Consider the following 27,571-nt stretch of genomic DNA (forward strand, 5'->3'; position numbering starts at 1 on the left):
AGAAGCCCCCTATTTACTCTAAGGGGCATATTAAATAAGCTGTGTAAGAAATGGCTTGATAATACACCACACATCGCCATGTAAAAAGTAACACATTTGTACGCATTTTTTATTTTTTTCACAAATTTTATTTTACACAGCATAATAAATATGCCCCTGTATCTGCATTTTCATTTATGAAAATCAGTTTTTAAGTTATTTACCCAAAGAAAATACAATACAGGTATAATAATTTTCAATTAAATGTATATGCTAAAGATATTTTATATATTTTATTATAACTTTTGTTGCAAGACAAGCTTCCTTGAGTTGCAATGTTTTTCTCTTTCCTAACAGTATAGAGATTATGGTGGTCATGTTAGCAGTTTTAAAAAGTCACAACATAATGCACTGTGAAGAACACATTTACTGTACTTCTGTGTTAGATTTGTAAATGGATTTATGTAATCTAATATCTAATCTACAAAAATCATTTTCCCCTTCAATCAGAATTGAGCAGCTAAAAGAGCTTGGTGACCTTTCTCCACACTGGGACAACTTGCGTCAGAATGTTCTAGCTCATTATGAAGAGATGGTATCTGTCTATCAGGAAAGTCTTGTAGAGCTAGAGAAACATACAGGTATAAATGATTTCCTGTTAAATAGCACTTTAGTCTATATAAGTACTGTATGTTATCACTGTGTGTCAAAAAATGTTTTACTTTCTTTTTTTCCTCCAAAACATGGTTTAATGTTCCTTTAGCTACATGCAATAAGATGGCAAATATTCAGTAACCTTGAGGACACAAAGAGAGTAAATTATGTTGGGCTTGTCTAAGAACTAGCCCTTGGTGCTGATTCATTAATGGCTTTTTATGACAAGTTTTCTTGGATATAATTATGGTACACAATCTCCATTTTTTCCAAATGTTTGGTTTTCAAGTCTGGTTTGTGTGTCTTCATGTTTTCAGCAAGTTTTGTCTTCGTGATACACGAGTTATGAGTCAGCATGACTTCTCAATTAGCCTATACTACATATAGATTAAATATGTCCCAAAGCTGTATGCATTATTTCAGAATTTATAGTAAGATGGACAATCAATGACAATTATCAATAAATTAGTAATTTTTTCATTAAAAAAATGAATTGGTTGCAAAACAAATCATAAATCAGTTTATAATACACAAAAAAATGTGATTCATATCAAAAAGACTGCTTAAGAATGAGTTATCAGAATTTTCTACTCACTGGCAGATTTATAGAATGTAAAAATACAGATGGATTGAGATGTGTTCAGATGAATTCAGTGATGACTAGGATGGTATGAATAAAAATGTTACAGATGAATGATGGTGTACAGTGCAAGAATACATGTTTTGCCCAAGTTTGATCCTGATACTCATGTGCGTTTGTGAGGTTGTAAGGGGCAACTCAGATGCAGGACAGTTTTAAGTTGTGCACTTTATCAATGGAGGGGTGCTAAAAATATCAGGAAAAATACCATTTGTGAATGGCCCCTATAATGCTGTCTTCTCCTAAGGGGTATACGTCCCTTTAATGATCTGATTGCTGCTGGTTGGCCTTGGGTCCCACATCTGCATGCCTGAATGCATAGCTGCTCATTAGCCAACTTCTCTGGTTCTGAGTGAGTTTTTTATATCATCAAGTATGTGCTGATATTGTATGTTAGATTAAAATCTTGAGATTAATATCCTTTGGGGCAAATTTACTTACCTCCGAAGTTGCGCCAGTGTTGGCTTCGCCGCACTTCGCCAGGCATCGATTCACCAGGGCTGTGCAAATTCACGAAGATCCAAAGTTGCTCACAAGTTACCGATCATTTGCAAAGTTGCACTAGCGATGTTACGATTAGCAGTTCGAAGTTACGCTAGCGATGCCTAATTTGCATATGGCGCCAAGTTAAAGTACAATGGACATATATGTTGCAGCAAATACATTAAACTACACAAGCCTGGGAAACCTTCATAAAATAAAATAGAGTTGTTATTTTGCCTTATACATGTGCCCACTGTATAGTTTAGGTGACATGTTAGGAAATGTAGGGGGAAGGAGGGTACCCCCAAAAAAATGTAAAATAATTTTCAGCCTATCACCCTTAAAAAAGTAAAAGACGTCAGCGTTTTTTGGGACAAATTTTTGGGGGAAAATGTCAACTTTTTTGAATCAAGTCCTATCTACTCTATTGCACTTCGCCTGGTCTGAGGTGGTGAAGTAAAGTCTGGCGCAAGAGCTAACATTCACGAAAATCCGCAACATTGTGAATTAGCGTAGTTACGTCCCTTCACCAGGATGCAACTTCACCTGGCGTAAGGATGCGAAGTAGCGATAGAGTTGGTCCACTTCGCTAGCGAATTTATGCCAGCACCCGTTAGTAAATCGGCAAAGTGGCAAAATGACGTCACGCTGGCGAATTTTCCCTAGCGTTAGCCACTTCACCCTTTAGTTAATTTGCCCCTTTCAGATTCCACGCTGTAGAAGAATGAACAGGCTGCACTTGCCATTGTTGATTTTTGCCAAATATCTTGCAGCTACACTGTTTTATAACTTTGAAATTGCAGTTTGAAATATAATTTGATAAAATTGTTATAGCACTAAAGCACCAAAGAATCTTATGGAACAGGGTAATATATAAGCAAGTAAAAAATGGAGGACAGAATGTGGCTGTCATAATTCTGACAAGTCTATAAAATGAATTTTGCTTCAGTCTTTGGCTTTGTATATTGCTATATTTTAAGTGAAGCCAGAACATAAAGTTTGATAAATGTACCATCATTTTCACCATACTGTGTCGCTGTTATAGACAGCAGGCGATGTCTGTCACTTAAAATCCATTAGCAATTCTGCACATTAACTACTGTTCTATAAAGTACCAAGAAAGTCCATGCTGAGCGCAGCTATAAAACTCTTTCCATTTTGCAAAACTAGATATACAGCAAAATCAAAAGATGAGCTGGAATGTTGCTCCAAACTAAAAAAAAAACAAAAATAAACCATCTGCTTGCTGCATAACACAATTTCTAAAGTGTTCAATTTTGTCTGTTTTTCCTCAGGGTCTTCTTTCAAATCAAGCTGCAGTAAAGGAGAAAAAAGTCTAGAGTTTGTTCCTATTAACCTTCACTTACAACGAATGCGAGTCCATAGCCAAAAGTTAAAAGGTACATTTGTTGGAGGATTCCTAAGTGGTAAATGATAAACCTTGAGATAAAAATAACTATTTTTTAATTGTGTGGCTTCATCAAGTATTTAGGCTTGTTTTGCCATATAATATATATATATTATATATATATATATATATATGTATACACACACATATATTTGCTGTATACATATTGAGTGCCTGCACTCAAACCAAAGAATGAAGCCAGCACTCACTGTAGTTTTGGTGAAAATTGTGTTGATTTATTAATCAAGAATCACATCTTATCCGACGTTTCGGTCCCATCATCCGAAACGTCGGATAAGATATGATTCTTGATTAATAAATCAACACAATTTTCACCAAAACTACAGTGAGTGCTGATCTTCTTTTCATATATATATATATATATATATATATTTAAATATATATAGCATTGATTAAAAAAAGTTCCATCAATGTGTCACATAATATAACTGAATCAGTAAAGACTTAACTTATTGAAGGTCTACAGCAGAGAAATTGTGCAACTGGGCACTTGTAATGTAGATAGGGAAAGTGTGCCCTTTAATTTACATGTTGGTGTGGAAACAATACCTTGCCAGTATGAAAGCCTCCAAAGAAGAATGCAATCTGCCATCACCAGAGAAGAGAAACAGATAAGCTAAAGAGAGTGGAACCCGAAAACAGAAAGCATAAGCTGTGTAAAATATGAGAAAGAAAATGAGAAAAATTAAGGATTCTGTCAAATGGATTTCAAACTGGAAAAATGCATAAATGTGCAGCAATAAACTTCTAAAACACCACAAACACAAATGCATATATGAGTGGAATGGACAATTTCTGTGCAATTTGTACCATATATGTTTCTTATATAAAGTGATTTTTTGCATTTTGTTTTGGCATCAGTTATATATGGTCAACCTCTGATTTACATTGCAGTGTTTCACAAAATATTCCCCATGTTTACTACCATATATTTAGCGGGATATAAGATTGGTTATAAAGAATTCAGCACAGTAATTATACATTAGACACAGTATGAGGGGCTCATTTATCAACATTGGGCAAATTTGCCCATGGGCAGTTACCTATAGCAACCAAATTTGCCCAGTGTTGATAAATGACCCCCACTGATTGTTCCTGGCTTTGTAGGATATATGTGAATATAACTGTACAGTAATTGCAACTATAGTGATATTGCTTCTAACAAGGTAAGAGATCAGCACCCCGAACAAGTAGAAAGGCTGGGCCCCAAATTTACTTAACTCTGGGACATGGAAACTGCCACCCTCCTGCTGCTATTCAACTGAATCGTACTCCGCACCCTTGACAGTCTTCAGCTGATTGTGATATACTGGGAGTTGCAGTATATATACCCTACACAATAACTGAACCTGGCATGAAAGAAGTTGTCTGTAACAACTCTTGGATGCAGTATTGTGAAGTCTTTTCATGTTCTGTCATATAATGTAATAAACAAGATAAAGGTGGAGCGACGATCAGCAGGGAAATGTGACTTACACATCTAATAGTAAATGATTCTGCCCTTGGCAGCTATATGGAAAGACTATTTGTTGCCCTACTTTACTGTATGGCATTGGAACGATGCTTCATTTTTATGTAGTTATCTCTTCCAATCCACTTGTTCTGAACAATAAATATGAAATAAATAAGCCTTTGTGATGCCAACAGCAAAGGAAAAATCACATGCTATTTAAAGGTTCTTTCTGAGTTACTTTAAAATATTTTCCATAACTTTTAATCCATGCCTGGGTGGAAAGAGCGAGAACATTCAACAAAGACTAAAATGACAGCAACACACAAACTCTATCCAAATCCATAATAAAGAAATCTCTAGCAAAAGAAATAGGCGTTTGTTATTTTGTTCCCTGCTGACAAATAAAATAACCTGCAGTTAGCTTATTGTGGCTTTGATTGTACTTTTTTTTTTTTTTATCTTTTTCCATTATAGGATATATGTGAATAAACCAACAGCCAATTACAGGAAATAGAGGACTAGCTCTGTGTCATAGATATATGATCACTTTATTTGGTACATAAGCCCATTTCGCTAGCAGAAGAAAGCACCTGTCAAACTGAAGATAGTATATTTTACAGTTATATAATGCATAGCGCAGTTGAGTTGTTACATTACTCCATATACAATATATATATATATAATGTATAGCGTAGTTGAGTTGTTACATTACTCTATATACAATATGTGTATATATATATATATATATATATATATATATATATATATATATATATATATATATATATATATATATATATTGTAGTGACTTGGTCATAGCTGTACTGTGACATTGAGTCTGGAGGTGTGTTTTCTGTTACATTGTTTTACAGTAGAAAGCAACTGCTAAATTTCCTAAATAACTTGTACAAGCTGCTGGATACCCAGATCTAAGTGATGAGAGCATTGATTTTTATAAAGGACAGGATTAGCAGTGTAGTGGATTAACACCAGCTGCAGAATCAGGCCCTTTTGCAAAAATAGGCCAACAGTGATGATATCCAAGAAATGGCAATATTATTAGCAGTTTCAGAACGTTTGGGGGTGGCAGGTCTACACAAGTACACCCAATTTGACCACAAATCTAACATGCAATTAACCTGTGATCCGGAAACCCATTATCCATAGAATTTCAAATTACGGAAAGGCCATCTCCCATAGACTCTTTTATCCAATTTTTTTAAAAATGATTTCCTTTTTCTGTACATTAATAAAACAGTACAGGTATAGGATCCCTTATCCGGAAACCCGATATCCAGAAAGCTCCGAATTACAGAATGGCTGTCCCCCATAGACTCCATTTTATCCAAATAATCCAAATTTTTTAAATTGTTTTCCTTTTACTCTGTAATACTAAAACAGTAGCTTGTACTTGATCCCAACTAAGATATAATTAATCCTTATTGGAAGCAAAACCAGCCTATTGTGTTTATTTAATGTTTACATGAATTTCTAGTAGACTTAAGGCATGAAGATCCAAATTACAGAAAGATCCGTTATCTGGAAACCCCCAGGTCCCGAGCATTCTGGATAACAGGTCCCATACCTGTACCTTGTATTTGATCCAAACTGAGATATAAATAATCCTTATTGGAAGCAAAACCAGCCTATTGGGTTTATTAATAATGTTACATGATTTTCTAGGAGACTTAGATGTAAAGATTGAAATTACTGAAAGATCTGTTATCCGTAAAACCCCAGATCCCGAGCATTCTGGATAACAGGTCCCATACCTGTATGTGTTAATGTCAACAGTGAGGGTGTTTCTAATCTATTTCTAAATGTGTGTGACCCATATTGTTCTGATCAAGTGAAGCCCAAGATGAGTTGGTTGCAACTTCTCCAATAACAATAACCATCTGTCCCAAATGCAGCTTGCCTCACAGATGCTTTTGTTCCTTAGGACATATTGATGAGCATCCCGTACTAAAAAAAAGCTGCGATGTTTTATGAAGGAACTTCTTGAGAGAGCCGATGCGTACATATGTAAAACTCAGGTTATCTCCATTTTGTAGGTAGTAAAAGAACTGCAAAGACACCTGTTCTGTCACAATGAGCATGTAGGCTGGAACACATCTTAAGGCAGCAGTTCTATTCAATCCTTATGTAACACTCTCTTCTTTTCTGCAATCGCAAGGCTTTTAAACATGGCAGACTTGGACTTTAGTTGACAGTTTCTCTTTTTAATGTGTGTTTTATAAGATATAATTTTGCAACACTGCTGAAAATAGTAATATTCTGTTGAATAAAATGTAAATGTGCAACTTTACATTTTGATAGATGGATATCATTTTAAATGAATCCCTGTTTAAAATATTTTAGTGAACGTGTTAGAGAAAATAATAACATATTGGTTCACACTGTGCTCCATTGTTAAAATGCGAACTGTTAGTTGTGCAGGTATACATATGGGAATATAAACTGGCATTTTCTAAGAAATAAAGCACGTTATCTTATATTAATCATATGATAATTGCATACATAAAATTACCATTATATGGGCCTAAAGGCTCCGATTTTTCCAACTATGTTTAATTGCTTATGTTTTTTTTTCCTACAGATGCCCTTTATGATGTAATAACCATTGGAGCTCCTACAGCACATTCTCAGGGATTTAAAAATGGCGGCCTCAGGAGGCTCCTCAGTAGATTTGAGGCAGAAAAGAAAAAGTATGTTATGTTTCTAAAGTAGAAATAATTAAGACTAAAACCAAAGTGTGATTTTTCATTTTTCACTTTGTGTGAAATTGATGGTTAACTGCTTATACCCTTGAGAGTTACTGCCTACAAATGCTGAAAAATAACTGTATGTATAAATGTATTTATAACACACTACAGAATATGAAGAGCTGTGCAATTTCACAATATAGAATAGAGTTACACACAGGAAGGAAGGACAGCATGCTATAAGTATATAGGGATTTAAGAACGCCCTGGAGCTATAAGCGCAGGAACAAGGGATCTGTATGACTAGCAGTCAGATTATACTGGTTTATGTTTAAAGACTGTCCAAAAAAATCATCCAAGCCATTCTTAAAGGCATTAACTGAATCAGCCATCACAACATCACCCGGCAGTGCATTCCACAACCTCACTGTCCTAACTGTGAAGAACGACCTACGATGCTTCAAATAAAAGTTCTTTTCTTCTAGTCTAAAGGGGTGGCCTACTATTGCCTTGGGTTAGTCTGATAAGTAACCATTTTACCCCATTTCTGTCTCCTAGTGTTTCATTAAGGTGTGTAACAATGGGGTTCTGTGGGATGGCTCCAGGCGAAGGGTCAGTTGAGTAGTCCCCTTGTCAAGCGCCATCTGGTAAGAGACACAGTAGGAAGGAAATCCAAGTGGATTTCTTACATTCATATATTCTAGACCAGTGTTACCCAACCAGTGGCTCGTGAGCAACATGTTGCTCACCAACCCTTGGATGTTGCTCCCAGTGGCCTCAGAGCAGGTGTTTATTTTTTAATTTCTGGTTTGGAGGCACATTTTGGTTTCATAAAAAAACCCAGTGTAATTCAAACAGAGCCTTATTTAGGCTGACAATCCACATAGGGACTACCAAATAATCAGTCATAGCTCTTATTTGGCATCCTCGGAGCATTTTTCATGCTTGTGTTGCTCCCCAACACCGTTTCTATTTGAATGTGGCTCACATGTATAAAAGGTTGCACACCTGTGTTCTAAGATTTGTGAACTACTAATCCACATATTCTGTACATTTGCCTGTCTCTATATTGTTATGATTCTTTCTCTTGGATTAAATATAAACTTCTCTTTTTACAATTAAAAAAACAATGTAATGTAATAAAAGTCACAAAGAGCAAAACAATTAGCACAAATAGGAATAAAAAGTCTAATTTCGCAATGTAATCCTCTTCCTTAAACTGTTATTACATTGCAAAACTTAATTTTAATTGCGCATTGCCCACTTTTAAGAAGTGCTTGAAGGTGTCGTAATCTTTTGTAACAAACATAACTTTTTCAGTAAGAAGTTTTATTACATTCACTGCGCGCTGGCGCTAACTATAAAATTCGCAAACCTTCTTCCAATGTCGGAAGTGGTCGCTAAAAAGTTTCCAGGTTTGCAAAAGTTATATTAAATTTGCACAAAGGCAAATTTGTTCGCACAGAGGCGTAACTTTTCGAATTGCAAATATTTTTTCAGTTAGCGATGTTTATTACATTCCCCCATATAACTGTGTCAGTCTTCTATTTTCTCCTTTCAGCTTCCCTTTCCTTCTAATAACTCCCTCCCACATTCTACTTTTTACTATTGTCACATGCTGCCAGTGTAATGATCTCTGCAATGTTCTTCCCACTCTGCATACTATAAATGTCTCCAGATTATCGCTGAATCAGATATTTCAGCTGATATATTTTATTCTTGCAAGCTATTATTAGCAGGAGCTTCTGCTTGCCTGTGTTCTACATTTTTTTTACAGTTTGAAAAAGGCATTAAAATGTATTATTTGCAGTATATGTACAGTATATTTATAGTACTTAACTCTATGTAATGAGCTGTCTATAGGATGCAAAGGCTTGGGCTGTGCCATTGCTTTTGTTCATTAACTGCATTTGATTCATTACTATGGAAAGTTATTAGAAATCCTCCATCGCCACTCCCAAGGAAGTGGAGTTTGTAGAGAGAGGAGTTCAAAAAAAAAAAAAATGGGGCAACTTAGAGAATACAGCCCAATCTCTCTTTGGAGACTTTGTTAACAGCAGGATCATGATCACAAATATTGGGGCCTCATGTAGCCTACAACTCAAGGTCCTCTCTGAAGGCAATAGGGTCACTATTACCAAGCCAACACATCCCAGAAAATACTTTTGATCTACCAGTGAGTTGATCTTACCATCCTAGAGTTCACAACAAAGACACAAGAAGCCGAATCACCAAAATCTTGTTGGGGAATCGTGAAGTATTTCCAGCAGTTTCATATTTTCCACATTTTCCATGAATTGACACAGTTATCAAACTCTATACCTGTGTCAGGAGAAGTGCTGAACTTTATTACCTGTCAGAATATTTGCACCCCAATATCACGTGGGAAAAAATCATTTGGACAGTTGTTTTTCATGCTGCAAGTCATCCCAAAGCAGAAAATTGTTAAATCGTAAACTCTCGATACTGTTTCAATGAGTAATAACTATCATTAAGTGTTGATCAGCTGCATTGTATTAATGGTACATTAAACTCGCAAAATGATTCAAAAAAGAAAGCCAAAGGCTGGGAAAGGAAATGTAACTATGGAAACATGTACTTATGAAAAAATGTTTTTATGGCAGAAAACTTTGCAACACTAATTAAGAATTCTCGCCAGCATTTGTTAAATTCACTGAAAATCTTCTCCCACAGCGCCACTATTAGAGATAACGTAGATGTTCTGGAGAAATGTTCTCTGACTGATCAACACACTTCTCTCCTTTTACAACCCTTGCAGTGTTTTGACTAGTGCTACAAATTTTCCAATTATGCATTTTGGGATATACATTCCCAATAACATTACATATTTGGTGAAACAAATATGATATATATAAGCATGCTGTGCTTCTGTGCAGCATGGCATAGATGGTAAATATGTGATGTATACTAAGGAGGGTGAATACTGCCATCTATGCATACACTGAATACCGCTGTAAAAACTAGCACCAGCTGTTGCTGAGCATCAATTGTCTCATAAACAAATTGTTACTGTCTTACAAATGCAAAAATGCTCATTGTGCGCATATTGTAATAATGATCCCTTTTTCACAAATGTAAGTTTTAATTATGATTTTTTTTTTGTCCAGAACACTTTGTTTAATATTGACTGATGTGACTGCTATCCAGCAAGGAATTATATAATGTAAATGTATAAGCAGTTTTTATAGTGAAAGGGGAAGTAACATGACAATATGTCCTCATTAGTTTATGAGCCCTTTTTACTTTTTTTCCAGAATTGTAATACTTTTCAAGATATCTTGACTTCCATCAAGCCTACCCAGCTTCCTTCCAGTCCGATGAGTTGCACAAGCACTCTGATACTAAAACTTTTGGAGACAATTGTCCTGCAATCTGTGAAATCCAAGTTCAGACCTGGATTAGTGGCAAGGCCACAAAGGCCCTGGCTTAGGGTGGCAGAAGTTCAGGGACAGCATGTCGCCCAGCCGCATAGTTATGAGCACCAGAGACGCACAGGAGATTAGCAAATCTCCCACAAGACAGACTCTGGTGCGGTGCAGGATGCGCGGGGAGGGAGATGTGGGGGGGAGAAGGAGAAGGGGGCAGGTGACAAGCAGAGCCGACCAGGTATATAAATCCGGGCTTGTCAATCCAGCACTCTGACCTGAGCTGACAGTAAGCAGGACATTTGTTTCCAAAAGCGCTAACATCAGAGTGCTGTAGCTAAGCAATCAATCTGGCATAGTACTATGGCCAATGCCTAATTCTGAATAACTTTTCATGAATAGGGGGGTTGTAATGTAAACGATCCCCACTTAACATCAACCTTCCCCTCCCCTATTACACCAATAACCACACTCCAATCGGAATTCATGGGTGGAAAGGCCACAGCTCAATTTATTAACAATACATACACATTTAAGCAACTTTGCTATCACTCCACTTTCCATAAACAAGTACATGAACAAGGAAATATAACATTTAGCTGCTGAAGACTGCTTTACAGTTATTAAACTTACAATAACTTAACTTTAATTAACATAAACCATTTGAACAACCCCACACCAAGCCTGTGACTAAGCACCGGCCTCCAAACTTCCCACTTCCTGTGCCAAAGCCTAGCCCCAGGCCTGCCCCTCCATACATGCACCTGCACCTTAATCTATTTACCCCCTTTTGACTCACCACTAGGGCAGCCCTACCACACCACCAGTGCTGCAACAATTTTATTTTTTTATTCTTATCCCTCATCCAAATCCCAACTTATTTATCAAGGGCGGGAGGGAGGGAATGTTATCCTCTCCCTTCAGATGTCCACATGGGAATGGCTCTTCCTTTTCAGCTCCTCTATTTAGCTTCCCCAAACTACAAATCCCATCAACCCTCTCTCCCTTTACCTGTGCCAGGCTCGCTTTTCTGGGCTACTGGTTATTAAAATGTAACTATAGTATAGTAACATGTTTACATTTATTTTCCAGTTTAGATGTTCCATAAACACATTTTTAAGAGTAATATTGCTTTGTTCTCTTTCCATCTGTTGAAAATAATTTGCAATAATGTTTTTCAGTACCGGGTACCAGTGTATTTACTATTCACCTGAGAACACAGCTAAGGCAAAAGAAATTCTTAGTAGTATCAATCACCTGCAGCCTCTTATATCAAGCCATACGGACCTCCTGCTTAATTCAGCAAAACAGCAATGTGCAGAGAGCCTAAAGAATTCTTTAAAGACACTCTCAGAAACGGTAAGGTTCAATAGACGTGCTTTTCCAGTTTGAAAGGAAGAGCTCAAAGTTATATTGCAAATTAACACAAAATTCTTATTAGCTTTGTTTCTAAGTTAAGTGCATAGCATTTTATGTCACCAAACTAATGGAATTGAATTAAATAGTAGGTAATTAGTAATATGTTCCACAATTTTTAAAACACTTTTCGTAATTATTCCAAAACATCTTTGTGTTTGTCTTTCATAATAAGATCATTGTTTTTAAGACCTATTAAATGAATGGAATTGTCTTTCTATAAAAACACTTTTTCTTTTTTGGTGTTACTGTTCCTTTAAGTAATATAAGTGCTGATTCTTGTTCTACAGTTGTTTGTCACAGATATTGCTTGTGTTCTGTTAGACAGGCCAAATTATTACTACCACACTTTTTGTGTCACTATTCCCAAAGAGTGCACATTTGGTGTAAGGCCAAATGGTGTGGTTGCCAGAGTCTAATACTGTAAGATAAGTTACAAACTTGCCATAAAGTAAGATGGCAATAGGGGGAGAAAATAACTGGTTGTATTACTGTCACACATTAGTTAATTACCCCCTTTCCCGGCTTTAAAGAGATACTGACACCAGGAATTAAAACTGTTTTACATCTTAATATTGTCTTTGCATGCTATCTATAATTTTGCCATAAAATAATTTATAGATGCTTTTACATTACCCATCTGATCCCCTATGTCCCTCTCTGAGGGTGCTGCCATATTTGAGCTTCAGCACTCTGTTAGCATTAGAAATACTAACTGACATGTTAAGAAGGGATGGTAAAACAGTCAGGATTAGGAACTTCAAGTAACAATTACTTACAAAAACAGACCTATCAGTAAAAAACAATCAACATAAACTAGAGGTAACTTTAATGTACATTAATATTTTGAAGAATAATTTTTTAGTGTCTGTATCACTGGTCATTTTTTTTGGGGGGGGGGGTATTAAATATTTGTGGCCAGCAGTAAAATCTTCAGAGAAACCAGGGAAAATTAAGAAAAAGAGTATGAATCCAATTACACATTATTAGACAGTGTTCATTTCTCTGATAGACAAAACCTTGAAGTCTAATAGCCCATAACTCCTGCTATTGTTAAGATGGGCCTTTTGAATTGTAAAGTTATTGTAGTACTTTGAATTCTGTGGCTTGTATGTAATGGTCAAAGATCTCCTCAGTGGCTATTATTTTCCTTGTATAGTAATAAAAGGGATTACGATACGTTAGGTCTACTAACTATAGTTTAAATAATAAATAAAGCCATTTGGATTCATACAGCTTAGTTACCATCAAGTACAACATACTATTTTATTAATACAAAGAAAAAGGCAATCGTTTTTAAAAAAAAGTTGTTAAAAATGCACTCAATGGGAGATGGTCTTTCTGTCATTTAGAGCTTGGTTTCCAAATAAGGGATCCTGTACTCTATACCTAATTTACCCATTAAACACACAGATTATGTACAGTATATGTATATTCATTCGATTTCAATATTAACCCTGCATAATTCGCTTTCATCTTCGAATCTGTCATTTGCCTTATGCTATTAATTATGAATGTGTCATTTTTTATTAGATAAATAATTAAAATTGCATTTGCTATAATATTTATGTAGTTACATTTTTATGCTTCAGTTAATAAAATGAGACCCAGCTGTGCTGGATTTGAACATTTTTGTGGGTGACTACTGTGAACATTTTTCTACAGTTGTTAATGATTACCATGGCAACTCCAGAAACCGTTATCTTAGGCTAAAAAGGACATAAAAGGCATAATGCAGCATCCAATAACAGATTTAATGAAAAAAAAAATGTTAAAGTTGTTCAAGAATCAGGATTTGTAGAAATGTGCTACTACTTGATTAACAAATGGTGAAAATATGAATATGCGCTCAAAAAAATATCCCAGTTACTAAGTGCACCTAGAAGGAAAAGAGGGAAAGCTAAATAAAATATTATAGTGTATAAAATAGTGTATCATGGGAGGTCTTGTCGTATACCTGTATCATGCTGGCAATGGTGGAATGCTTGGAAAGTTGCTCCACTATTTACACTTGATGAATGGAGCTTTCATGCTGTGATAAAGTTTGGCACAGATATTGTTAAAATATGTTGTTCTCCTGTGTAAGAATATGTGTACAGTGATACACGTAAGCATGTTGGCATCAAGTTTCACCCAAGAATATATTATTTAAATTAAGTAAAACCTACAAGAATGAGGAATTACTAGTGGTGAAGTCCCTGAGTTTGATTCCCCAGCTGGTGACATCTCTTTTGTCAACTTATTTAGACCTTGGTTAAGTCACACAGTAATTTAGGTACATGTATGGGATTCATTTTCTGGAATGCTTGAGACCTGGTATTTCCTAGATAGGAGGATTTTCTGTAATTGGAAGCACAATGTCTTAAGCCAACTAAAATCAGCTAAATATTAAATAAACTCAATAGACTTGTTTTGCCACCAATACGGATTTATGCAGCTTAGTAATCATAAAGTATAAGGATTTGTTTTATAATTGAAGAGAAGAATGGATGAACAAGGAACAGCAAGTACAAAATATTATATTTATTTGTTTGTTATTTTTACAGCGCCAACACATTTAGACAGCACTTTACATAGATTATACAGTCACAATGGAATTTACAAACACAGAACATATAAACTCCTTATAGCTAGTGCCCAAGCCAGAATTGATCTCAGCCCACAGCACCACAAGGCAATAGTGATACCCACTGAGCCACCATGCTCAGAAGCCTTTAAAAAAAGGGCACCTGTTATTCTCTCTTGTAAAAATACCCCTGCCTTTTAATTGGTTATACCCTTCACTTGTATGGCATTTTTAGGGACGGCTTCATCAAACAGTGACGTTTTTACTAAATCTACCACCATTTATTGTAGTTGTTCCTTCTTCAACTCTTGGCTGCTCACATATTTCTTTCTCATCTCTTCAATGCATCTCTCTTTACATGAAGCTAAAGGGACCAGGGACATAACTTTAGGGACATGGCTCCCCTGACAAAAAGTTCTTTTTTAATCATACTTGCATGAAGTTAAGGGTCACCTGCCATATTGTGTGTATCATGGGTCACCCACCAGCCCCCCTCCCCCATGGTCATAGGGTCTGTGCCTGCTGTAATAACACCACTGATAACAGATTACAGGGCTAGTAGAGGTTGTCATTAGGCTAGTGTTTAACTGGCCTAGCTGGTTAAAATGAAGCATTACACCAATGTTAGGAAATGTAACAGAAATAGGATGGCAGATATTTTTTTCTAGGAAAGGTGTGTAGTACCTAGAGGTTATAAGAACCACTATGTTAGAAATCTATTTATGCTGATATTGAGAAAGCCTCTGAATGGCAACTCATTGTGTGTTTAATGAGTTTACTGATATTCCCAAGTAAATGAGCAGTTATTATTTATTAAGTTCAGATAATTAAAGCACTGGCTTTATTAAATTAATGAGTACTGTGTGTAGCGGAGCACTGTTCTGGTGAAAGATAATCAATACGCTTAAGTTATTAATGGCTTTTTTCTTTAATATGGCATTAATTGCATTAACAATATTAACTGCCCAATGGAATATGCTGAATCTTAACCTGACAGACTGTCTTTTCGTTCCAGCATCCTAGTTTGGCTGAAAGCAACTATTCAGCTGAATCTCTGCGGGACACGAGCATCTCTAAATAGCAAGAGTAATACTGTAGGCAGTGATGTTGATTTATTTCACTATCCACTTTATACATTATTAAAAATAACATGCATTTGGGATTCAGCTGGTAACTACTTCAGCTGGGACTAATACAGCAGTGGATTTAACTCTCTTAGGTATAGTCCAAACAACACTATTAAGTATCTAACAATTGTTTTGCATGGTTTGGGCCTTTATTTTCTGCCATCAGGTACAGCGGTATGTTTGAAATTTGTCATTTTCAGTTGTGAGTGTAGGCGTATTTGTATATGATTTTTATATCCTCATCACCTCTCTGCAGCAAAATAATAGCATTGCCACTATGAAAATCATGTGTCATGATAAGTCTGCAATGTAATGAAACAGATGCTGATTGGCATACATATAAGTGTATCACGCATTCGTTTCAGAGGAAGCTACTATAAGCCTGAATTCTGTGAAAAACTGTACTATTAATAAAACACATAAAGCTGCACATTGCTCTGTTTGTAAATGAGCCCTACATGTATGCAAGCTGATGATTACACAATATTATTAGGAAGGCATTTTGCATTGGTGCGTTTAATAATTTCCAGCACTGTTCAAGCTCAACAGTGCCACTGGGCTATAACATCTTATACAGCAGAATTATGGTTTTGCTCAAAGTAATACTAAAATGTGCTAAAATTCCAAATGCTGGCAATACTTTAGTTTTGCTTGGTTAAAAATAAATTGCAAGAATATCTGAAGCTACTCCATGGCTGTGTAAAAGACTGAAGCTGTGTAAGTACCATATTCTAGAACTATTGATTAAATATTTATATTGTAAAGTGGGCAGACTTAAGGTGGCCATACACCGGCCGATAAAAGCTGCCCACAGACCGAGTCGGCAGCTTATTGGCCCCGTGTATGGGGCCCCCCAACGGGCTTCCCCGATCGAGATCTGGCCGAAAGTCAACCAGATCTCGATCGGATGGGACTAAAAATCCCGTCGGATTGCGTCCGCATCTGTTTGTTGATGCGGTCCCGCTATCCGACCACCCGTAAGGCCACCATTAGGATGGGCCCACGATCGGATCAGCCCAATATTGCCCACCTCACGGTGGGCTTATCGGGGAGAGATCCGCTCGTTTGGCGACATTGCCAAACAAGCGGATCTCTCCGTGTATGGCCACCTTAAGAGGAATATTTTTAAACTCAGGTGAATAAGATCGACCCGAAAACTTAAAAAAAAACTTGAATGTCAGGAAGGCTGCAAACAACTCCAAATTGATGCCTGGAAGTCTCCCAGGTTTTAGGTGGCAAATAGTCGTATTTAAATTAAAAGGGCCACAGTATGATAAATCTCAAAAATCAAATTAAAATTTTTGGAAAAACTCTAATTGAATTTGAATAACTCCCTAGTCGAATTTGACAGTTTTGACCATAAAAAAAAACTTGAAAAATTTGAATTTCCAGTTCGTATTTCTAATTTGACCCTTGATACATCTGCCCCTAATTGTAATACATACACATATATATATATTTATATATAAAAATGCTGTTGGTGTCTGCACTCAGTATTTGCGAAGCAGAGGTGCACAATATATATATATATATATATATATGAGTTTTTTTCCCTTAGGAAATCACTATGATGTGATCGAAACGTTGGATTTTCTTTTGCTTGTTTTTAATATCAGTTACTCTATCTGAGCCTGTTGAGTGCAGTACTTGTTGTTATCCAGAAACCCCAGGTTCCGAGCATTCTGGATAACAGGTCCCTACCTGTATATGTATTATAAGGATATAAAATGTTAGCTATTCTTGTGGAGAATATTGTATATTAAATATTTGCTTTTAAAATCATGGTTTAAAATGATGTTATAATGGCAATAATATACTATCATGTTTTTGTAGACGGAGCAATTTGTTCGTTCGTTTAAGGATCAGCTTGTCAGCAATGCTCTTTTGGCACTATCCACAGCAAGACCAAGCTGTGCCAGCACAAAGCTTACTGATCCTCTGAACGACACAGAAGATAATAAGTCACCTAAGCAGGAAAACTTGCACCAAATAACAAGGCAAGATTCCATACCTCAACTTTCGGATTATGATGAGGAAGAATGGGTAAATATTTCTTACTCATTATTTTTGATATTGATGAAAAGCAAATGATTTCAAAATGAAGCGAGGGGCTCCTGGTGTATTAAATGAAATTAAGATGGTACTTTGCTTACAGTAGTATACTGTGATTCAATTTGGCTCTGTTTATATATATTCCAAATGCAGCCAAAACAGCCTTGCAAGTGTTTTAAATTTTTTTTAATACACAAAGCAAGGAGGGTGGGAATTACAAATTTAGTTAAGGCTGAAGAGCGAGCTGTTGTTATGCTTCCGTTATCGTCCCCCATTATAAGGCTCATTCAGAAAACCTAGAATTAGTGGTAATAATGTACGTAACTATTTAATGTGATTGAATGAACCTTGTGCAAGCTGCGGATGTGTTTATAAAGCTCCTGAATTCCTTTGTCTTGACAAAAGCAGAGACTTTCAGCCCCAACACACATAGATGATAACCACAAGTTTTACTTATTCTCCAATATCTGCATTATTTCCACATTCACTTAATCTGTTTTTGATTTCCAACATCACCATATGTTTCCTCTGTTAAATTGCCCTAATTATGACAACATTACAACAATGAGTTCACCTGAAGGAAGGCTGTGCTGCACTTTAGCACACAGTAAAAACTAGACTTCATTCATTGCATGTAATACTTTTGGTCCTAATATGCTCTTTGACTTTTAGAAACTATTACATTAGTAGAAATGACCGTCAATAAGAATATAACATATTTTATTTCATTTTTGTAATGCAAACTATCATTTTCATTGACCTTCACAAAAGATCATGTATCTTCAGAGCCATATGTTTGTTGAACATTTTGGCAAACAGTAAATCCATTACATTAGGTGCTGCAAAGAACTCTGGCCTTTGGTTCGCTTAGACTCTATGCATCTTGACACAGGAGGGCTCTTGCAGCAAACTGATATGGACAAGAGTGTTGGGGATTTAAGAACCTTTCTGAAGCCAGTGAGTAAAATGGTAGCCATGTGAGCAAGCTTTCACCAATACTTTTGGGGTTTTTATTGGGGTTAATAAATCAGTGTTGACAAGCCATGGCATTACAGCTTTGTAACAACAGTAGTTCCCAGCACCTCATTTCCCAAATACCAAGGGGCAAATTCACTAAGATGCCAGGCGCAACTTCGCCGCACTTCGCCAGGCGTAGCTTTGCCAGCGCTCCGCAAATTCACTAAAATCCGAAGTTGCGCTCAGGGGTAGTGTAAGGTTGCGAAGTTGCGCTAGCATTGATTCACTATGTAAAGCGAAGTTATGCTAGCGAAGGCTAATTTGCATACGGCGCGAAATTCAAATTTCAATGGAGGAATACGTATCAGCACTACAAATGCCAAGAAAACCTTCAAATCATCAAATAAAAATTTTATTTTGCCCTACACATGTGCCCGCTGTCTAGGTAAGTTGCAATGAGTCAGGAAATGTAGGGGGGAAGGAGGGGAGCCCCAAAAAATTTTTCGATCTTTTTCAGCCTATCACCCATCATGTAGAAAACACGCCAGCGTTTTTTGGGACTTAGAAAAAAATTTGACTTTTTTTGAAACAATCCCTATCTACTCTATTGCGCTTCGCCAGGTCTGAGGTGGCGAAGGAAGTCTAGCGTAAAAGGTAGCGTTCAGTACACTGCGCAAGTTAGTGAATTTGCGTAGTTACGTCGCTAGCGAAAATTCGTCTGGCGTAAGGGTGCGAAGTAACACTAGCGAAACTACACCAGCGTTCGTTAGTGAATTTGCGCAGTAACGAAAATGCCAAACGCTAGTGAATTAACGCTAGCATTCGGCGCTTCGGCGCTTAGTGAATTTGCCCCCTAGTGTGCTTTGAGACCGACATCTCTGATTTAAAAAAAAAAACTGTTGTTTCATATACCGAATAGCCAATGTAAGTTGCAGCATAAATTGAATTTGAACAACTTGAAATGCCTGTTTAAATCATGCACGATGGTGGGAAATAATAATAATAATAATAATACCTTAGAGGTTTATTGTTTTAAAGAGCAGCATGAATGTGGGAGAACTAATTTAAGTGCTGTTGGTATGATTCATTAGTGCTTCTGATGTGAAGGTAAACCACACTGGGATATTTATACTTCAGCATTTCTTGCCATACCTATGTTATATACTAAGTTGACACACTTTTTTTTTGTACTGAGGGAAAACGATTCCAGTTAATTGACATTTTTATTTATATTTGTCATTTGCAGATAATGTATTGTTTATTCACTTCTGTTTTGTTTGCCTTTGCATATTGGACTTAGTATGTGTATTCATCACATGGATGATCCGTTGTTATCATGTCTAGTGAAGCAAGTTTTCAAAAGGACTTATTTTGTTAAATGACTGCACTACATCATTGTAGTTTGCTCCCTAACTAAAGCCAAGCTGCATGGGTTCCATGAAACACTTGTATATCGATTACGCGTTTGACATAATAATATGAGTGTGCACTAGCAGTATGTACAGTATGTATATGTGTGTACATATAAATACATACAGACAATGCAGGCTTCAGTGGAATAGTGCATCGTACACAGTGCAACATGTTGCAATGGTACATTACAGTGGGAAAAGTGTTCACTAATCTGAAAGCAACATCACAGCCTGCTCTGTTCATATTTAATCCATACAAGCTCTGCTAAACCCGTTCTGTGTTGGGGAAAGGCACATATAAAGCAAACATAAAGGAATTTTCAAAAACTAACATGCAAAAAAAATGATATCTTAGGTTTATTTTGATGTTCTGGCTTTGGGCCAATTATTTCTCTGCACACAATTATGCATTTTATCACATTCATTTGAAATCTCTTAAACTCACAATTTTGTTTAAAAAGAACTACCAGTTGGATTATCTGTGGAAATTTATTTAATGACCCTAAAATGGATGGAAAAAGGCATCTAACGTTTAATCTCTTATTAATCGCTCATTACCACTTCCCTTGGCAAGGAACGCCATAGATTGGCTGACTTTTCTGCCTTTTCAGTTGGTGAATTTTCCTCCAGCCTCAGTGCTTATCCTCTTGTCATCTGTTCTGTCTCTGGATATATTAATACACAAAACTTTGTGTTTACCTTGACTGTATGTTTAGATATTATTGATGCCACTTTCTAGGGAATGATTTTTCTATGACCTGGGCTGCATCAAGGCCACCGGTCCTACTCACCTTACCTGCCCAATATACAGTATAACCTGTTAATGATACAGTATAATAAAGGCACTTAAAACCCAGGATGGAGTTTAAAGGCTGCAGCTTTATTATCAACATCACCATTAACAAATCATAGCTATTATATAAACATTGACCCAACTGGAATGCTTGCCTAAATACTCTACCAAGTGAACAGGCTATTGCCATCCAAATGCAACTGGATGGGCAAGAAGGAGTGAAATAGCCTCACTCAAACCCTTACCTCCCAGGAAACTTACTCGGAGAGGTCCAGCAACTCTACAGATAAAGGAATACTGTCCCATTCCCCCACTCTGGCATGCATTTCCCCTCTCTGCTCTACACTATTTTAACCCCTCACTCCCTCTATCTTACCTAACCCGATCAAAGCTTCCCTACCCCCACTATGCTCGTCTGAGAAGCCCTAATGTAAAATAAGAGCTTTAAAAGCATTAAGAGCATTTTTAAAGTCTTGTATAACATAAGCACATAGGTTTCACACAATGAGATCCCATGCCTTCATTTTTATTATAGGCAAATAAAAAGTGTAAAGTTACACTGGGTCTTTAAAGTATCCACATATGGTAAACTGAACAACAAATTCTGATAATCCTCCAATGTATATTAAAAAGGACATTCTACATTCTAACTAATTGCCGTGGCTTATTAGAGTTAAACAAAATATTGTCAGAAATTAAGATGGTTTCTATGTTTTTTTTTAAGTAACTCTGTTTCATGTTTTGTCCTCTCATATGCCAAATGACTACCAGGTTGAGTTTTATTTATGGTTTATTGGGAATTTTAAAACTTGATCTGACAGTTAATAGGATGTGAAAGTTAAACATGGCTGTGACTGGAATGAGAGCTAAGTTTCCTTAATCCATATTGTGGTCAATGAAATAATGCTTTGATCATATATGCGACCAAAGTACGATTAATTAAACACGTGTTGTACCTCTCCAAAATTTTATGTATTGATGCTTTATATATTGGTAAATTCCCTTGTGCAGTAAAATTGCACCACCTTCAGCAATGTTGGTTAGTCTCAATGCCCTAATGATTGATGTTTAACCTAACATGGATGTTTTTCAGTAACGTAATGTCGTGGCTGGCCTGCCCACCCCTGGCATTATTTCACACGCACAAACTGCCGGCGAGCTTGCAGGGGGTGCAGACCCTGGTACAATTGCACCCCCTGCCCCCCTATTAGTTCTTCCACTGATTTTCTTAGAGTCATCTGTTGTTATTATTCAGGGACAATACTCTGTTAACCACACTAGCTACTTTCAGATCAGCCTTTGCATTTTTAAAGAAGAGCTACTGTTACTCTAAAGAACCCATATAAAATACAAACATTAAAATTAAAATTGGCACAACAAATCACCTGTAATTGAACCGACTGGGAAATAATTACCAGTGAAATACATCTTAATTATATCTTAATATTAGAGAATAAAGTTGTACTTATCAAAATTCCCTGTGAAATGTGAAATTATGGAATCTTAATGACAGAGCTTAATTAGGGGTGTTGATTCAGATTCACCCGCAACACATATCTAGAACAAGACCTTTCTTTTAATGGACTGTGTATCATTTGTCACATGAGAGGCTTCTGTAACTTTATAATGCCTTGATGTATACCAAATAAGGTTGCCTTAATAGCATGGTAGATTTTACCTAGGTCATTAATCTCAACCATTATGATTAATTTGTAACTACACATATGGGGCAAAATAAAATTACAAGAGCCACAAAATATTGTACAATGCTGTTTTGCTGTGAATCTGCACAGTGTCTTGTTATTGGTTTTAATAATCTCACCAATACTCTAAATGTTTTTCTCCCTAGGCAACAGTCCACTGAACTAATTTTCGTCTTTTTTAACTTTAAAAAACAACAGCAAATATTGCGGTAATGTGATAAAAGGCAACAAGTTTGACAGGTCTAGACCTGCAGCAATTTTTCTATTAGTGCCTATATTATTTCTTTAACATAAAACAAAATTAAAACAAGTTCATTATCGACAGGGAGGAAACGTTAGAATATGTGTTAAATGTGTTAATGTAAACAATAGAATCCTTCTTAATAGCATGGCTCCTTTTTTGAATGCACTAAAGTCAGATTAAAGACTAAAGACCACATTCCCTGGAAGCCTGATTACAAAAAAACATAAAGTAAGGATGGGCTGTGATGACTACATTATAGTAATTTGAAGTGCAGCTTTTAGCAGTTACAGCTGGCATTGTTTAGGTCTAACTACCTGCTAACTTCTGCTAACTACCAACCAAGGAACCCAGTTACCCAGTCCCAAATAAAGCTAGGCACAGTTAACTGTTTGGACTCAGACTTCTTTGAAACATTAAGGGACTGTGATTTATATTTTTTTCTTGAAATAAAATGTAAAAAAAAGTCCAGAACTGCATTCCACCGAAGTTAAATTAATCTTCTATGCATTGCTTTTATATTTTAACTGTTGTCAATATATTAATTTGTGGGATATTCTGAAGTTCAAGATATCATGGGTCATCTAATCTAAAAACCAAAGCCTAACAAAAGATTATTTTGACATAGTTCCTTCACCAAAGAAACAACTGTAGCTACATCTGTGTATGAATAGCTATATATATCTGCATGTGGAAACTGCTATATTTGCTGTGTAATCCAGGACTAATATACACATTACTGAATAGAGGAAGTAGGTTAATGGTAATGGGTTAAACAAAAAAAACATTTTGGGTTGATATTGCTGAATATAAGTACCTTTGGACTTTTCATATATTTTTTGAAGTATAGAACCAACACTGGGACTGTTCCGGTGGAAGCTTGGACACTGTATACAGACACCACAGAAAGGAATGGGGAAAGTCATTGGGGGAAGAGACCCCTCCGAACAACACTATGCCTGTGCATTTCTGTATGACAGGGTCCTGGAGGCTTCAGAGATATATGTTGTGTGACAAGGGAATCATGAGAGGATTTACTGAGTGTGCATGCATGTACTTAAAGGAATTGTTCAGTGTAAAAATAAAAACTGGGTAAATAGATGTGCTGTGCAAAATAAAAAATGTTTCTAATATAGTTAGTTAGCCAAAAATGTAATGTATAAAGGCTGAAGTGACTGGATGTCTAACATAATAGCAAGAACACTACTTCCTGCTTTTCAGCTCTCTTGGTTTACAATGACAGATGACCCTGGTTACCAGGCAGTAACCAATCAGAGAGAGACTTGAGGGCGGGCCACATGGGTCATATCTGTTGCTTTTGAATCTGAGCTGAATGCTGAGGATCAATTACAAACTCACTGAACAGTTATGTCCCATGTGGCCCCCCTTCAAGTCGCTGACTAACTCAGAGTTATAGAGCTGGAAAGCAGGAAGTAGTGTTCTGGCTATTATGTTACACTTCGAATCACTCCATCCTTTATACACATAATTCTATACCTATTTCCCTTTATGGTTTGTCAGATATGTCTTGTCTCTTGCAATACAAGGGAATCTAAATGCTGAGCATTGCAGTGCAACATTTAGAAAGTTTCATAGTTCGCATCTGTTTTGCACAAATAAAGAAACAAAAGAATCCTTTATATTTACATTATCACTGCCTAATAATGGCTACTTATGGGCTGTTTCATAGAGTAAGTCAATCATGGATCAGAAAATCCATTTGTTTGCATAGTAGTGGAACAATAGGGTTTCTACTATTTCTGGAATAAAATGAGCCTTCCTATATTTTTATCTTCATTCACTATTTATAAGATTGGCATTAAGAATCATGTTTAGTGGCCAAGTGGCAACCATATCAAACAATAATGTTACTTGAAATTAAAATGCATTTTGATACATGCATGATGCTCCAGTCCCAGAGTAATGGTTGGCTATGGGCAACTGCATCATTAGGTTCATGGTACCATCTTAATTCTTGAAATAATGTACTAATTCAGGGTTTGGAATGTATTCTTGTCTTGAACAAATGCATGCTACAAAACTATATGATATTAAGATTGGCAGATGCAATGCTGGTAGCCATTTACTAGATATATGTATAGTCCATTCTTTAAGAGATTATAAATAATGACTCACGTGCACAAAATCTCAGAATATTGTGTCCTGTTAAAACCTGTTTTATTTCCATTCCAACTATACATTTGCAGCCATACCAGGTTAGATAAGATTCTAATTCAAACACAATGGGACACTAAGATTTATGTGGATGTATATGTCTTGCTTCTAATCATTATGAGGGTGTTCTATTTGGTATATGTTGTGATACTGATGTTCCTTTCAGGATAGGGTGTGGGCCAATGTGGGGAAAAGTTTAAACTGCATTATTGCCATGACAGACAGACTACTTGAACAAGGCAATAGCACAAGAGAAAATAAAACTGAGTGTTCATCTGAAGAGATCACGTCACAACAAAACGGTAAGATATTTTCTTGGCATTGTGCTCCAGCTATACTGCTAGGATGTCTTGATAGGAATTAAAAAATGAAGAAAGAGCAAACAATGAACTTACCTAGAATAATGCTGACAGATATCTGAGCAGCCTTGCGTTTCTCTGATAGAAAGCTATTCATCAAATTGTATCTCCCTTGTACTGCCAGAAATGCTACCTCGTTTTTTTGTCGAACTTTAAAAAGAGCGATGTTTGCTTTTCAATCTTAGTCACTGAGTAATAATTTAATGTACAAAACATATTGTTCTGCCAGTACAGTTAAAGAATATAGTGAAACTTCTCCGTGGTAAATCGGTGTTAGAAATAGCATGCTCCAAACTTGTCCCAAGTTTGTCCTATATAACAAAATTGCTTAATGGAATTTTGACATATTTTTGCTCATACTTTCAAAGCAATTCATATTTAAAGTTCCATAACCTTAAAAGATTTTACTAGGTATATACTATTTAGTCCCATGTGCTGTTTTTGGTTTTTTAGATATGAGAGAAGTGTAACTTTGTTTAGAATGTAAGCCATGATTAGTCTCTGTTGTTTTACCCTTGTAAAAGCATCATAATTTTGCTCGATGGGAAGTAAAAACCATGTATCGACGGAACGGTGTAATGGTTAGGGCTTTTCTACTCACTCATTTGACACCAATATAGGAGGAGTGGGTGAAGATAATTTTGGGGGTTATTTAAAGGTTGAATTTAAAAGTAATGTGATTTTTTTAAAGCTCTAATAAATTTGAAATTTGGTATGTTATTTATGAAAAAATGTGTGTCTAAAATTCGATCATATATTCTCAACCACAAAACTCTAATCGAATTTGAATCGACTTTTGCACATCAGTTGGAGTCTAAAAGTAATGTGATTTTTTTAAAACTCTAATAAATTTGAAATTTGTTATGTTATTTATGAAAAAATTTGAATGTCTAAAATTCGATCAAATATTCCCAACCACAAAACTCTAATCGAATTTGAATCGACTTTTGCGCATCAGTTGGAGTCTATGGGTCGTCATTTTCAAAGTGAAAATTGGCAAAAATTTGGCTCATCAATACTATTAACATGTTCAAACTGTTCAAGGGACCTCTGCCATTGACTTCTACATGAACTCAGCAGGTTTTAGGTGTAGAATAGTCAAATTAGAACTGTTTCCAGGGTCAAAATGTGATAAATCTCACATTGAAACTCGAGTTGGTGGTTTTAAATTTGAATTTGTGAGTTTTGACCAAAAAATTATTTGAATTAGAATTTACCATATCAACCTTAGCAAATTTGCCCCTTCATGTTTAACTGCATATATAGCAAAGAAATGCATTTCTAGAACTGTATGTATATTATAAATCTGTTCATGATACTGAAAAAATTGGCAAATAAAAGAATATAAAAAGCATAAAGGAAATAAAATAAAATAACAAAAACATTAATTTGGTTAAAAAACAAAAAGGAAATTGCCTCCAAGCCACTTTGTTGTTTTTGTAGGCAAATCTATTTCTAGGATGCATAAGAACAGCACAACTTGCTATAATTTGTACTACATACAGAACAACTAACAGGAAGTTTGAAATGCACCAAGTTTTAAATACAAAAGCCAAATCCATAGTCTATGATCCACTGCACTAATAGGGTTAATGTAAATACCCTTCTCTTGTTACACAGGACAGTTGAATAATTGCTGATAATAATGAATGTATTTTAAAGGGTAATAGATTGGATCTTGGAAAGATTTGTATTATTTTTTTTATTAACTAAATGTAAAAAGCCAAGCTGCATGGAAGAAAGATAATGCCTGCAGCACACTTGCTTATACTTTATGAACACAGTGGTGTTTTCCAAATAAAATAGCTAATAAACAAATACAAATAGTACAATTAAACTCTGCCATTCAAAATCATAGCAATGCTATAGAATACAAAGCCTTGGATGTGTGAATTATAGTTCAGCGCCATCTAATGGTTTTTCCTAGGTGTTACCTCATGGTTTTTAGACTTATTAACCGAATCGTATGATTTTTTTCGGGCTTTTTCCCGAAAAGTACGGATTTTTCGGATTTTTGCCAGAAATAGTCGGATTTTTGGGC

General features: G+C 36.0%; 1 protein-coding gene across 5 annotated transcripts in view; it reads left to right on the forward strand.

The window, feature by feature from the left end:
• The window catches only part of LOC108704365 (type II inositol 3,4-bisphosphate 4-phosphatase), a 339,921-nt gene that overhangs the window by 252,118 nt on the left and 60,232 nt on the right, over nucleotides 1–27,571 (forward strand). For all 5 annotated transcript variants that reach the window (XM_041579561.1, XM_041579564.1, XM_041579563.1 and 2 more), the window contains 6 exons: nucleotides 490–620; nucleotides 3,052–3,156; nucleotides 7,238–7,346; nucleotides 11,911–12,088; nucleotides 17,672–17,881; nucleotides 25,338–25,473. In XM_041579561.1, the coding sequence (XP_041435495.1) occupies nucleotides 490–620; nucleotides 3,052–3,156; nucleotides 7,238–7,346; nucleotides 11,911–12,088; nucleotides 17,672–17,881; nucleotides 25,338–25,473 (869 nt within the window). The remainder of the gene's footprint in view (nucleotides 1–489; nucleotides 621–3,051; nucleotides 3,157–7,237; nucleotides 7,347–11,910; nucleotides 12,089–17,671; nucleotides 17,882–25,337; nucleotides 25,474–27,571) is intronic.

The sequence above is a fragment of the Xenopus laevis genome, chromosome 1S (assembly GCF_017654675.1).
Source record: "Xenopus laevis strain J_2021 chromosome 1S, Xenopus_laevis_v10.1, whole genome shotgun sequence".
Taxonomy (NCBI): domain Eukaryota; kingdom Metazoa; phylum Chordata; class Amphibia; order Anura; family Pipidae; genus Xenopus; species Xenopus laevis.